The sequence below is a fragment of the Syngnathoides biaculeatus genome, chromosome 13, assembly GCF_019802595.1.
Source record: "Syngnathoides biaculeatus isolate LvHL_M chromosome 13, ASM1980259v1, whole genome shotgun sequence".
In the NCBI taxonomy this organism is placed as follows: Eukaryota; Metazoa; Chordata; class Actinopteri; order Syngnathiformes; family Syngnathidae; genus Syngnathoides; species Syngnathoides biaculeatus.
The window spans coordinates 10,004,288-10,019,568 of NC_084652.1; the positions used below are offsets into that span (position 1 = coordinate 10,004,288).

The window sequence follows — 15,281 nt, forward strand, 5'->3', positions numbered from 1 at the left end:
GAGCTTCAGCCAACCATTGAAATTGACCTTCAGCCTATACTTTCTGCCATTTTATGTGTGTGTGTGTGTGGAGGATGTTGTGTTTACTGTCCTTTTCTGCCACGTCCTTTTTCATCCTCCTGTGGGTTTGAAACATGCGCAAGGACAGAAATCTATTTGGCTTTCATGGCAAAGTGGAGTTGCAGTGAGGTGAAACATAGCCATAGTTGACATATGAGGTGACATGTTCACATATTTACGTTAGAAGGTTTATTATTTACATTTCAATATCAGACACTACCAATCACTTAATATGGCGCTATTGATCTACATCGTTCTTTAAAAAAACAAAAACTAGCAATAATTTTTTTAGCCTCCTCAAGTCTTCAAAATAAACTACCAGGGTAGGTGTGTCTTTAGAGGTCAAGTGTCATGAAATGGATGATTTTTAGTTTGTTACTAATGAAAAACTGACAGCCGGTATGGACCCATCCGATTTTGACGTATATGGCTTTTTGCAACTCCCGCCACTAAAATCCTCTCAAGGGATTTGTTTTCGACAAGACGCAAGAAGTGACGTTGGAGGCAGTAGCGTGCCAAAGCTGACTCGTTTGTTTCTATTAGTTTTACCTACGGGAAGATAGCTCGTTGTTCCTTCATGTTAGTGTTGCTCGAACACTCGGGAGTATGGATTCGCTCTTCATACTTTTCCAAAAGATCCGGTTCTTGTGAAAAATGGATTGCACAGGTCCAAAGGACGAGAGCTTCATGGGTTCCAAATGACAGGTAGGTGTGTATACAGCTACTAAAAAAACAATAGTTAGTTGGGGGGGGGGTGCATAATCTGTAAATCGGGTGTGCTAATTGTGTCGATGTGCGCATTGGAAGACTTCCGTGCAGCAGCTGCTGAAGGATGGCCTTCGCAGTCCTTGTGAATCGCCACCAGCCTTGTCGACAAGGCTGAGCCCGCCAGCCTTGTCAGCCAGGGTGGCTCGTTGTGGCGCCAGGCCGCGGTGGCTCATCCCTGCCGCGGAAGTGGATCGGATGGGGAGGCGGTTTGGCCACGATGTCGTAGATGATCGCAGGCGCCGTTGATTTTATCACCACCGCGCAGAGGAGGATTGCGTGCGGAGGCGATTTAGCCTTGATCCGTATATCATCTAATTATGGCTCGAAACAATAGGGTAATATCGCCCGGTAACTTCACTGGGTTGTGAGATGTTCTCTTCTTCGAAAAAAGCTTCTGTGTCAGAAGGAGTGTGTTCGTCTCCAACAGTAGGGGCCACAGCATGTTTTCAATGGCAAATGTCCGGAGTGACAGCACGGACAGGAGATGCAGCCAATATGGCGACCACTTGGATGTCGAATGAGACGCCCGCAACTTTGCGCATGGATGACGCGCTCTCCGCTCATATTTATTTTTTCGTATCAACATTGAAGTGAATCATGTTATATGTATTTTTCATTACAATATCTGTTTTAGAATGTTTATAGGGATGAGACTTGACCTTTAAGAACAATTTTGGAGGTAGTTGTAAATGTGGTTTATAAAACACGTTTTTGTTTGTTTAGCCACACAAGAAACGATTAAGAGATCTCATTCTGTTAAAAATTCAAAATCATCATGAAGTTGATTTAGGGTGAGAGGCACCATATACAATTTCTATCTTGATCTAATAATGAGCAATGCCTGATGTCTTAAATAGAACATGGAGTACAGGTCTTAAAATGCAAATTTGATTCCCATTCTGTAAAAGCAAAAAAAAAAAAAAAAAAAAAAAGATCCTTATTTAAAACCGATGAAGAATAATTCCATATTTCAACTATGCTGGATTTCATGATCAACAGAATTCAAGAATTGGGCAGAAGTTGGAGGGACGACCAAACCAAATAGGGCAACCATGACAGTGAAGGAGAGAGAAACGAGAGTAAATAGGCCTTATTACCAGGGTGGTCTAATAGTGCTTTGACAGGCTAATAGCATGCTTGACAGATAGATGGAGACGAATAAATGTCAGTGTCTATTATCGAGGTTGGCTGCGATAATGAAGTGTAATCTGCCAAGCGTGTGCCCTGCTCCTTGTGGCCTTTTGTTGCTAGGTGATTGCATAGTTCCTGTTGCATAGGGTGGAAACTTAGGATGCAGAAATTTTCGGAAAGAAAATATTAAAAGCATCCAAATTAATGCTCGGGAAGGTTTGCAAAAACGTGTCATGTCATCTGAAATTGTTCCCTGCTATTATGCATGTCATTGAAATAAAACCTCCTTTGGGATTTAATTGACTGACTGACTCACCAGATGGTTTGTTTCATAGAGAAATTTCTTTCAAAAATCAGTCTGGAAAAGAGCCACGCACCGGGAAAAAGACCAAAACATGGGAGGTGATCAGATGAACGTTGTCACTGCTATTGTGGGCCCATCACTTCAAACTTCAATACAGGGAGTCCTCGATCTACGAACAGGATCCGTTTCTACGCTGCCGAAATAATCCGGATTTATACGTGAAGTGGATTTCACCGTAAAAATCTACTATGGCTCCAGCACCCCCGCAACTTTCATGAGGATAAGCGGCTCAGAAAATGGGTGGGGGTAGGTACTTCATATAACAAACTCAAATACATTAAAACAAAATAAAAAATAAGGTACTGTACTTAACGTTTCTGTAAAAAGTGGATGGCGAAGAAGGACAGGAGCCTGTGCTTAGCTATTGCTAAGGAAACAAGTGAAGGTAGCCATTGCTCGTGGTGAATTCTTCCTCAGTGTTCATCCCTTTCTGCTCTTTCAAAGTTAGGAAAATACGCCGTGCCTTTTTCCTAATCAACATTATGCTGATATTAAGCCTTCATTCTGGTCCTTGCTCCTTAACGTAAGTTATCGTTCCATCTCGGCAAGAATCGCTGCTTCATTTTTTTTTCTTCACAGAAAAAAAAGTTGCTTCGTGATCACTCTATCCCTCATACGGGCGAAACCCTTTACGTGGGCTAAAATATGTCCTTAATTGTCCTTAATAACCGACTGAAGCCCATGTCAACCGATGTTCATCGTGTTTCTCTTTTCTCCAATCTTTTTACGATGTTAAGCTTCGTTTCCATGGTAATTGCTTTTCTTTGACCGGCATTGCTAGAAATCCCAGTTTTCTTCTTTTGGGCCATAATGTGTAAAAAGGTGGGCGAAAAAGGCAAATATACTCCTGGCACACAAAGCAATATGCTTTAACGAACTAGAAACACTGTACACACTTGGGATAAGGGGTTGACTAAAGTTCCTTGAACGACAACAGGAAGATTATATATGTTTTTGTAATGTTATTTTTATGGGAGAGTCTTATCTGGATTCTCTGAACTCTTGCTTCCATGTCATTATTGCCGAAAGCAGAATAATGGTGCCAGAGGATTTGTGCAATAGCGCAGGTGTTCACGGTAACTCAGCTCACCCAGCTGATGTCACGCTCTTCTTCTGTAGACTGCAAGGTGAATCAGCAGCGCCATTGCTGATTGGAACCAAGTTTTGTGCTCAATTTTTTTCCTATGGCCGAAAGGCATGATTAATTAAAAAAACCAAAACACCTCCACACAATCGACAAAAGATGCTATTTTGCTGTAGTTACTTTGCCAGTTTGAAGATTTGCAGATTAATTACCAAGATTAAATACCATGTTTGTGTTTTGACTGCCTTGGGGTGCGCGGGGGGATTGGTGTTCATCCTTTGCCATAGAACTGTGACTTTTAGTACCATACAAGTTCTCCTGACAATAAATCTGTATTTTAAAATAAGATTGAGTTTTATTTGCATCACCTTATCTAAAGATAATAAAAAGAAATTTTGACCATCAGACTATTACAAAATAAACCTCACGTCATGGTGAGCGATGAATAGACAGTCTCCACCATGAAATGAACGCTAAGTGAGGGTTTATTCTCAGTGGTTTCGAGACATGAGAAAATAGTTCCGTGATTGTCCTTCGTCTGTAAAGCAATAGCAAAGCGGTCACGTCAGTTAGAAATCTGAGTATGTATGGGAGCAAAAGGGAAGATGGCAGGAGAGGACAATAGGAATTCATCACAGCGGTGAGAAGAGTGTTTAAGGGATGTAGTGAGAATGACTGCAGTAGCCAATGAAACCGCCCTAGCTCCAACCGTATGTCTGGGAGGATGGACTGATCAATAGTGTGATTTCGGAGTTCATATACTGCCTGTACTCTCCAAGAAAAACATAGCCATGCGATCTCTACATGTACCACTGATTTTTCTTGTATTCTATACCCATTTCTTTTTAATCATGTAAATTACCCCTTTAATAAGGCAGAAAATCTTCACTTTTTTTCTCGTCGAGACAGCTTGTGTTTTTAATCACAACACCGCGATTCATCTTTCACCCTTCAAATCAAGACCTGACAGGATAAAAGTTGTGGGTTGCCTCAGACAAATGTGTTGGCTGGAAACCTGAAAATGCTGAAATAGAATATAGAGAATACAAATATACCAGGTCTTGCTAACGATATGATTTTTTTTTTCTAATCCCTCCCAGCCATTTAACCGACACCGCAGTCTAAAATGTGAAGGGTGTTTTTTTTTCTGCTTCACACTCATGCAAAACTCTTTCCAGTCCTGGGTTGTCTTCTTTTCAGACGTATAGGGCACATTAAATATTTCTCTGAACTTACTGGCACTTATATTGTGAGCCTGCAATCCCTCTGACCAAAGGTACCAAATAAAGCTACAATCTTCTTTATGGCTCCTCTGTCTGAAGATCTTTTCCACGATAACATAAACACTACATGATTTGCCATTGCAGCGGATGTCGAACGGAGAATCTAACGAGGTACAAATATGTGATGCTCTGGACTGAATTCCAAACAACCACATGCACGAAAGCAATCTGCACTTGATCTTGTTTTGAGAGTGAGGCAAGATGTTGGGTATACATGTCTCAGCATACATTACGATATGTCTTTATTTGGTCAGTTTGTTCACTCTCACTCTCAATATTCTAGAGTTTCATCATATTACTCACATGATTACATGTAAGGATTGTGCCTGAGGGAAAAAAAAAAAAGTTTTCAAAGAACTGTCTTTATCAAATATGTTAATGCGATGTTCAGGTCCAGGTCCAGATCACTGTATGAAAACTTTTGAAAAAGGTTTGTTACCATGTAGTTACAGTTGGTGTGTTCCTCTGAGCTTTCACTAATGGGCATGGCAGTTGTTGAACCAACACCTAACACAACAAAGGTCGGGACGTTTGCCGCCTGCTTTCTTCTTCTGACAGGCTGAGCTCCCATTAAGGATTGACTTTGTGCAGCGATGTGCCAGAATCACAAACCGCAGACCACAGTTGCAACACAGACACAATAACTGGGACTTGGCAGCTGTAGGCAAATAGGCTGAAGCTTTTTGAAGACATCAGATAACAATTTTCATACTGCTCAACCCTGAATCAGTGAGCAACTGAGGCGGAGTTGGAACGTCAAGGTACAACTTGTGAATTTGATTTCATCATCAGGTATTTGATTGTAATGGACATATTGGTAAAGGAAACAGGGGCGATGAAGAAGTGATGGGTAAGTACGGCATCCAGGAAAGGAACTTTGAAGGGCAGATGGTGGTGGACTTTGCAAAAAGGATGGAGATGGCTGTAGTGAACACTTATTTCCAGAAGAGGGAGGAACATATAGTGACCTACAAGAGCGGAGGTAGAACCACGCAGGTAGATTATATTTTGTGCAGATGATGTAATCTGAAGGAGGTTACTGACTGTAAAGTAGTGGTAGGGGAGAGTGTAGCTCGACAGCATAGGATGGTAGTATGTCGGATGATTCTGGTGGTGGGTAGGAAGATTAAGAAGACAAAGGTAGAGCAGAGAACCATGTGGTGGAAGCTGAGAAAGGAAGAATGTTGTGCGGCCTTCTGGAAAGAGGAGAGACAGGCTCTCGATGGACAACCGAAGCTCCCGGAAGACTGGACGACGACAGCCAAGGTGATCAGAGAGACAGGCAGGAGAGTACTTGGTGTGTCATCTGGTAGGAAAGGGGAGAAGGAGACTTGGTGGTGGAACCCCAAAATACAGGGAGTCATACAAGGAAAGAGATTAGCGAAGAAGAAGTGGGATACTGAGAGGACTGAGGAGAGGCGAAAGGAGTACATCGAGATGCGACGTAGGGCAAAGGTAGATGTGGCAAAGGCTAAACAAGAGGCATATGAAGACATGTACACCAGGTTGGACATGAAAGAAGGAGAAAAGGATCTCTACAGGTTGGCCAGACAGAGGGATAGAGATGGGAAGGATGTGCAGAAGGTTAGGGTGATTAAGGATAGAGATGGAAATGTGTTGACTGGTGCCGGTAGTGTGCTAAATAGATGGAAAGAATACTTTGAGAAGTTGATGAATGAAGAAAATGAGAGAGAAGGAAGAGTTGAAGAGGCAAGAGTGAAGGACCAGGAAGTGGCAATGATTACCAAGGGGGAAGTCAGAGAGGCACTACAAAGGATGAAAAATGGAAAGGCAGTTGGTCCTGATGACATACCGGTAGAGGTATGGAAGCAATTTGGAGAGATGGCTGTGGAGTTTTTGACCAACTTATTCAACAGAATACTAGCGGGCGAAAAGATGCCTGAAGAATGGAGGAAAAGTGTTCTAGTTCCCATTTTTAAGAACAAAGGGGATGTTCAGAGCTGTGGGAACTATAGAGGAATAAAGTTGATGAGCCACACAATGAAGTTATGGGAAAGAGTAGTGGAGGCTAGACTCAGGACAGAAGTAAGTATCTGCGAGCAACAGTATGGTTTCATGCCTAGAAAGAGTACCACAGATGCATTATTTGCCTTGAGGATGCTCGTGGAAAAGTACAGAGAAGGTCAGAAGGAGCTCCATTGTGTCTTTGTGGATCTAGAGAAAGCCTATGACAGAGTACCAAGAGAGGAACTGTGGTACTGCATGCGTAAGTCTGGTGTGGCAGAGAAGTATGTTAAAATAGTACAGGACATGTATGATGGCAGCAGAACAATGGTGAGGTGTGTCTTAGGTGTGACAGAGGAATTTAAGGTGGAGGTGGGACTGCATCAGGGATCAGCTCTGAGCCCCTTCCTGTTTGCAGTGGTAATGGATATGCTGACAGATGAGGTTAGACTGGAATCCCTTTGGACCATGATGTTCGCAGATGATATTGTCATATGCAGTGAAAGCAGGGAGCATGCAGAGGAACAATTGGAAAGATGGAGACATGCACTGGAAAGGAGAGGAATGAAGATTAGCCGAAGTAAAACAGAATATATGTGCGTGAATGAGAAAAGTAGAGGGGGAAGAGTGAGGGTACAGGGAGAAGAGATAGCGAGGGTGGACGACTTCAAATACTTGGGCTCAACAATACAGAGCAATGGAGAGTGTGGTCAGGAAGTGAAGAAACGGGTCCAAGCTGTGTGGAACAGTTGGCAGAAGGTGTCTGGTATTCTTTGTGACAGAAGAGTCTCCGTTAGGATGAAGGGCAAAGTGTATAAAACAGTGGTGAGGCCGGCCATGATGTATGGATTAGAGACGGCGGCTCTGAAGAAACAACAGGAAGCTGAACTGGAGGTGGCAGAAATGAAGATGTTGAGGTTCTCGCTCGGAGTGAGCAGGTTGGATAGGATTAGAAATGAGCTCATTAGAGGGACAGCCAAAGCTGGATGTTTTGGAGACAAGATTCGAGAGAGCAGACTTCGATGGTTTGGACATGTTCAGAGGTGAGAGAGTGAGTATATTGGTAGAAGGATGCTGAGGATGGAGCTCCCAGGCAAAAGAGCAAGCGGAAGACCAAAGAGAAGGTTTATGGATGTGGTGAGGGAAGACATGAGGGCAGTTGTCGTTAGAGAGGAAGATGCAGGAGATAGGCTAAGATGGCAAAAGATGACACGCTGTGGCGACCCCTAACGGGACAAGCCGAAAGGAAAAGAAGAAGATCAGGTATTTGATATTTTCGAGAAATTGTGTTGTTATGCTTCATATATGCGATATGTTTTAAATCGAAGCATGCCTAGCCGGAAGCCTCGCCACGTGGCCACCTGTGTCGTGGCTTCGGAAATGGGAACTCTGTCGCCACCCGAGTGGAGTTAATCCTCCATTTTGCAGAACATAGAGTAATCTGTAGCCATATAAATATGTGCACATCGCAAAAGTGAATGTTCAGTCTTTCTTCACTACATTTTAACTCATTTGGATTTACTTTTCTTGCTCTTCTGTCAGAGCCAGACACTGAGAGGCTCTGACTTTGATTAATGGTGAGCCGAGCTCTATATTAAAAGCCAGGGGCAGCACATTGGGCCAGATAAAAGTAGAGCAGCGTAGCAATGGATGAGAGGGAGACAGAGGAGAGCAGGACACAGTCACCAATCATTGTCAGCATCGCTGTCCCCGAGTGACAGGGGGGGACACACTTTGAGGGGACGTTGGTGCGTCATTAGTCTGAAACTGAACTTCGTGGGGACAGATTGGCTCTTTTTTTACAGGATGCAAGGGCAATGTAGTTGAGAACGCCGTCTTGCAAATTACTTGAATTTGATGAAACAAAATCATTTACACAACTTGTGAGGATAAGTGGAACAGAAGATGACTCAATGAATGAAGGAATTTAGATGCAGACTTCTTTGACTTTTCTACATACTGTGCATCTTGTATCATTTCCTTCCACGCAAATCATATGTACCACTTGGTCCATCACATGATTTACTGTATATTTGTTTGTACTGTGACAAGATTTGGAAAAGTAAATGAGTAAGCTTGAGAGGCTTAATATTGTCTATTTTAAGGTCTTTTCCACACTTGCACATGGAAAAAAAAATCAACTGAAAGGGTGCAAAAGCATTCCCAAATGTTACTTTTCACGCCAGGAATCGAATCTGGAGTGCGTCTCCCAGGGTTCTGTCAAGAACGGCGCGTGCCCGTGGTCAGTAATTGATAATGTGGCTCAGGGAGCCCTAACTCTGCTTATTGGACCATGAAGCAGCCTGAGAGGCTGAAGTGCTGCAAGGTGACGCTCAGCGTTCACACTCTCTGCCGAGGGTATGACGGAGGTGAGAGCCAAGGCAGGCAGATGCCATCGAATCCCTTAATACCGACAGGATACACAGAATCCAAATATTTGTTTCTATTTGCATTCGAGCCTCATTATCAAGCACTCCAATTGAGAAATATTTACCGAAATTAAAGCTGTAGAATAGGCGATTTCATTCCAGTAAAACATGGCTTCAAAGCAAAAATGCGAAATGAATCACAGGTTTATTTTATCCTTTCATGGAACTCCAAAGATCATAGAATGTCTCAATGTGGGCGAAGTACGACTAAGAGATGGAAAGGAAATAGAGCAACCCCTGAGGAACTCGATAAAAAGGGACATTAAGCTTGAGAGAGGATGCCATTTGCAGTCTTTTCAGTAGAGGACTTATTCAGCAAGCTGGCAAGTTGAGGCCAGGTGGAGAAATGATGAGGCCTCAACAGCAAGCAGGCGAACAGCCGAGTGAGTGAACGAAGTAAAATGTAGAGCACAGGACTGTAAGGGACTGCTTTTTTTATGCCTGCAGAAGGGGGTGGAGACTTCTAATCTTTTCTAAAAATATCAACACATTGAACTGAATATGAGCTGCTGATGAGTTTTTTTTTTTTTTAAGTCAAACCTACTTGTATGTTCACAAGTTGCTGATGAGCAGGTTTGTTTGCAGCTATCTCGCTTTGAATTACCATTTGATCAGTGTCAAGTCAAATTCATCCATGGTCTTGTAGATATTCTAAACTTTGGGTATTAGTATTTTTCATTATTAGACATCATTTAAAAAAAATATACATTTCAATTCTCAGATTTAATCAATATTGTCAAGATTTCACCGTAAGCTCCTTCGATGTTTTATGGAACATCAAAGTCTGCGATCTAAAAAGGCAAAGACTGCAATCCTCTCTTGGTAAGTCTGTGACATTTGCGAACATGACAGCCCAGCCGAGATCACGTCGTAACACAACAAATAGATGCAAAACAAAACTTATCAGCATCCGGCAAATGCATTGTTTCCTCACAAGCGGAGGGGTCGAGGTTATTGGACTCCTTTTGTCAGCGGTGACAAGCCAGGACGGAATCTCAAAATGTCACACGTGTGAATGTCTGCCAGGAGATAAAGATGGGATGATTCATTTTGCACTGGCATATGGCACCTGTTCCAGATGGGGGTGGGGGTCCACAAACCCTCGTGTGTTTTTCTTAATGTCCTCTGGGGTGAAAGATGACGAGTGCTTCTTCAAGTTTTTGAGGGGCAGTGCTGTACTTAAACTAAACCTTAGCACCTACACTCCAAGTAAACTAAACCTTAGCACCTACACTCCAAGAATTGTACACATTTTCTCTTTAGATTTGAAAGCCTGCACGCATGGATGATCTCTCTCTCTGTGACCTCTATCCAATAACACGGTCCCTAAGCGAAGTCCAAAGAGGGATGCGATGGAGAATAGTTGACAGTTGAATAGTTTCTGAATGAATAGAATATTGCAATGTAAGCAGGCAGGATATTGATGTTGCTGAAGGCTGAAAGTATTGTAGTCTGACCAACAATTATCCTTCCAAAATGGCAGAAAAATACTGATGTTTTAAAGTTTATCCGTCATCGGTCCATTTTTCTCCACTTATTTGTGGAAGGTCGCGGGGCACCAACCTAACTGAAGAATCCCAGACATGCATCTCCCCAGCCGCTTTGTCCGACTCTTCCGAGGCGATCCCGAGATATTGAGAGGCCAACTGTGTCCTGGGTCTTCCCTCCCCGTGGGACGTGCCAAGAGCACCTCCCCAGAGACATCCTAAACAGATGCCTGAACCAACCTCATCTGACCCCTCTCGAGAGTACCTCCCAGATGACAGGGTTTTGTACTCAGTCTCTGAGAGAGAGCCTGGATGCACACTCATTTCGGTCACTTGTACCCGCATTTTTTTCCTTTCTGTCACGATACACAGCTCGTGACCATAGATAAGGGGAAGAATGTGGATCGACATAAACAGAAGTGTGAACTCGTTATATTTTTCAAGAACCTGTACTTTGCTTTTTATGAAGAATTTTCATATTTACTGCAAAAATATCAGAAATTTATTCTTCTTGCATTTTAAAAACGAGCATATTACTTTTAAAACATTCTAACTTAATTGACGACCCGACTGACACAATTTCAATTTGGTTGAAACCGTAAGTGAGTTAGTCCAGCGCAGATGAACAATAGATAGATACGACATGCCTACTGCGACGCGAAGGTAGTTGGGACAAAGTCTCGGTGCATTCCATATTTGTAGAAGGCATAAAAACAAATACTTTAACAAGTATTGTGCTGCTTACAGTTTCACACAAGCCATACAATCACAACAAAGGAACTCAGAACTGGTGATAATGTTTTGATATTTGTGTAACTTTTTTCCAAATGTTCTCTATTAATATACCTAATGAAGATTGTTTGAGAAATGAGCAAGTTATGCTTTATTTTCAAAATACATGCATTGCCTTTGATGGGAATGTTGCTTCCCCCCCACCATGCTTTATTTAGCTTGTGTACATTATAAGATTATAATTACCAGTGTATTATTAAAGCACCAGAAATGGTTTGGGTGACCCATATTATATTTTCAAAAAGCTTGCTTGTTGAAGTCTGGCTTGCTGCCAGTAGATATTTGAGCATGAATATAATATTTCAAACACATATTTTTGTACTGCAAAAGATTCACCCGTGTATTAGTTTTCTTCAATTTAAATTGAGTCATTTCTCTTCACGCTGGTCATCGTGAATAAAACTGACAAATGCCTTTGTGTGTTCGTTTGTGATGTTATTGTTACTTCATTGTTCCACTTGGACCACATTTTTGTGGCTCAAATGAAATGGCTGGCATGCTGCCCTGTACATGTAATCAAAACTCCTACATAGTGGCTGTGTGATTACTGGACAATTAAAGCAGACTGATTGTATCAGACAGTGTTTGCAAAAGAAGTCCACATTATTTCCTGTTGATTATGATCACGTTGAGTTAAATTACCTTAAAGAGTTGAATATCCTTCAAAATTGGTTCACTATAAGTTGATCCTGACTTACAAAGATCGGGTGTGTTTCTCTTACAGCTCCCTCCATTGTTCCCATCATGCACCAAATCAGCTCCACCATGAATAGCTTCACGTTGTCATGGCCGCAACCAGAACAGCCCAATGGTATCATTCTGGACTATGAGCTACGTTACCATGAGAAGGTAAGAAAATTCTTTTAATTGCTTGATAACATTTGATTGGGACGTGTCTTGTGTGACAAGCAGTTCTGTTATCTTAAATGCTTCAACTACAGTAGACTGCACTCACTCATGTGCCCTTGCCCATGCCCATTGTTAGTTGTTTCAGTCCTGGCATTCCTTTTTCTCTTTGGTCCCTTTTCATTCAAACGCTATTTTCTCTCCAGATTGTTTGAATGACATTCTTGAACATACACCGTATCTTGTTGTTTTGCCAGGAACTGTTTTTATGCCCAACACACTTCTCACCAACCTTTGATGGTATTAGACTTTAAAAATAATCCCTTATCAAGACCAACCATTTTATACTTGGAGAATATTTAAGCATCAATATGCAGGGATCAATAAAAGCTGCTAGGTTTTATAGTGACTCAAGTACCAGCATGCATCATGGTCTGGTGTCTGGAAGGGTTCACTATCCATCCATTGTCTGAAGCGCTTGTCCTCACAAGGGTCGCGGGAGTGTTAGAACGTATCCCAGCTATCTGAGGGCAGGAGGCAGGGTACACTCTGAACTGTTTGCCAGCCAATCACAAACAACTAGAATCACACTTAAGGCAATTTAGTCTCCAATTAATGTCTCCAATTAAAACCAGAGTGCCCGGACAAAAAACCCATGTCAGCACAGGGACATCGTGCACACTCCACATAGGTAGGGCCGCGATTTGGCAGACGCGCTAACACAGGTGTCGGCAAACCATATTGTTGGAAGAGCCATATTGGACGAAAAAAAAACCCCAAATCTGTCTGGAGTCGCAAGTGGGTACTCAGCTGCAAATGTAACATGCCTTCCCTGGAAATGTCTTTCCATATTACTTTTTGTTACTGGACAACTTCTCATTACAAAGCAGACATTTAGGCAAACCTTCCGTGTCGGTAATGAAATCTAACTATTCCAGTCCAAAAACTGTTGAATCCTCTGTTCTCCTCAGCTAGCCTTGTCTTTTTCCCTTTGCAATCCATGGCCCATCACACACCTGCCAGTTTGTTTGCAACAGCCACCTGCCACAACCGAACTGAAAGAATCACGTGTTGCAGGGCATGACGCGAATCTTCAACGACAGAAAAGTTGATATTTAATAGTTTTTCCACATATTTTTACAGCATTGGAAAAGTTTAAGAATGTTTGTCATAGTTCTTCTACTACAGAAACTATATTAAAACCAAAAATCTATTTTTTAACAACCCTCTTTTTCAATTTTCTTACATTTTTGAAACAGCTCCATGGAGGCACTTGGGCCGGGCGTTGCCTACCCCTGCTCTAACCAGTCGACCACTGCGTCCCCCAGACTGGACTACTGTCTTCAAAACTGTTCTGTCCTTTAACTGCCCTTTGAATCAATGTTGTTGGTGTGTGTCCCGTGTAATTCCATTTTCACACACAACAATAAGAGCAAAATGAAGCAAATATCTTGGCGTCTACCAGGTTGATAATGTCGTTTCATTGTGCTTGCTTCATTCCTCCCATTGGGATCCTGCTGCAGGTGACGCAGATTTTGTGACTTGTGCTCTCGGTCCTCAACGCAGTGTGCACCAGCCGGCCCCACTGTGAAAATGCATCGCGTTTGAGGAGTGAATCACATCGATCCGTCTGCTCACACACACAATGTGTCTGCTTTATTAAGTCGCTAGCCCAACCCTGAGTCGCCTATGGTGCTCCAGTATTGACCCGCAGCCTTTTCCCAAGGCCTTGGATATAACGATAGCAAGAGATCAGAGGCTCAAAATTCTTTTTCTCGGGCCTTGTTTGTCCTCCTAAATCTGATCGATGGGCGGTCCCGTGTTGGTCGTGCACTTTTGCCTTTTACGAGATTTGGTGAGCTTTCCCTCATCCTCTGCTTACTCAATAATGGATGGAAATCCATAGAGTATATAAATTATCCTGTGAATTATTTATTTCAAACTAATTTTCGTAAAGGTTCATGGATCAATATCTAAGTCAAATATATAATATTTTTTCTCCGTCGTTGCTTAGTCAGCTCGTACGAACCGTGTTTACAGCACTACCCCGCCCTTTGGTTTTTGCTGTGTTCATGAATCGGATTCCGATCACCAAGGACTCGAGGAAGCTTATCTTCCAGAAAGCTTAGTGTCTTGTAAATAATAATTATACAGCCTCATATTAGTTCATGAATATCAATGGAACCTAATCCTATTGATGTTTACGTAGCGCGTCCTGACGCAAATAGATGAGCACACCCTAATCACAAATTAAGGAATCACAGAGGACAGGATGACTAATTGCACTGGGATAATGCAGGTAAACACACTCCACCATATTGAAACCAAATTTATTTACAGTCTGATCTAGAACTGCGCCGCCAACATGAGTTAGTGTGCGCTGCCTTGTCGTGTTACAAGGCGGTGAGTTCACGGAGATCCGCTTAAGTTCTGAGAAAGTTCCACACTGGTCTAAATTGATTATGTGGCCTCTGACTGACAGAAGGCGATAATGGAGGGGAGACTTTTGCCATGTCTATAAAATACACCCCAGCACATTCTTGCAGCCCCTTGAGTTGCTCCTCTCCTGGATAATGCAACTGTAAAAGAATAGCTGATCTATTAATAGCAGCCTTTATACCTCACGCTTCGGTTTCATGCGTCTCTCCAATTTGAAAACAGTTTTTTAATTGGATGCGATTGTCCCAGCATGCCTTGCAGTGTGACGTAATCCTTAACCCTGCTGAAAGTCATCATGCTGCAAGTTCCATTTTGCAGACAGAAACCTCTTTCAATTTCTAATGAATGTAATTTTCCTGCGACATTACATCGGCACACCTTTATCGTTGGAAATTTTAATCATTTGGACAACGACCATTTTATTTTTCTGGCTTGTTGGAAAATGTTTTCTTTTGTATATTTATGAAAGATTGTGATAGGATAATATGTGGGGGGGGTAAAGCCCCATGTCCAGATGAAATCATAAATATTTTATTTTAATGGTATTGCTTTCACCGAGAGATCACTAGGAAAACAAGTTGGCACTGCAACTGCTTTGCGTGTCAGATTAAAAGTACAAAAAAAGGCCTGAAT

General features: G+C 42.2%; 1 protein-coding gene across 2 annotated transcripts in view; it reads left to right on the top strand.

Annotated features, from left to right (window-relative positions):
* Positions 1-15,281, top strand: part of LOC133510613 (ephrin type-B receptor 1-B) — a 167,775-nt gene that overhangs the window by 111,010 nt on the left and 41,484 nt on the right. For both annotated transcript variants that reach the window (XM_061838708.1, XM_061838707.1), the window contains exon 6: positions 12,088-12,212. In XM_061838708.1, coding sequence (XP_061694692.1) covers positions 12,088-12,212 — 125 coding nt within the window. The remainder of the gene's footprint in view (positions 1-12,087; positions 12,213-15,281) is intronic.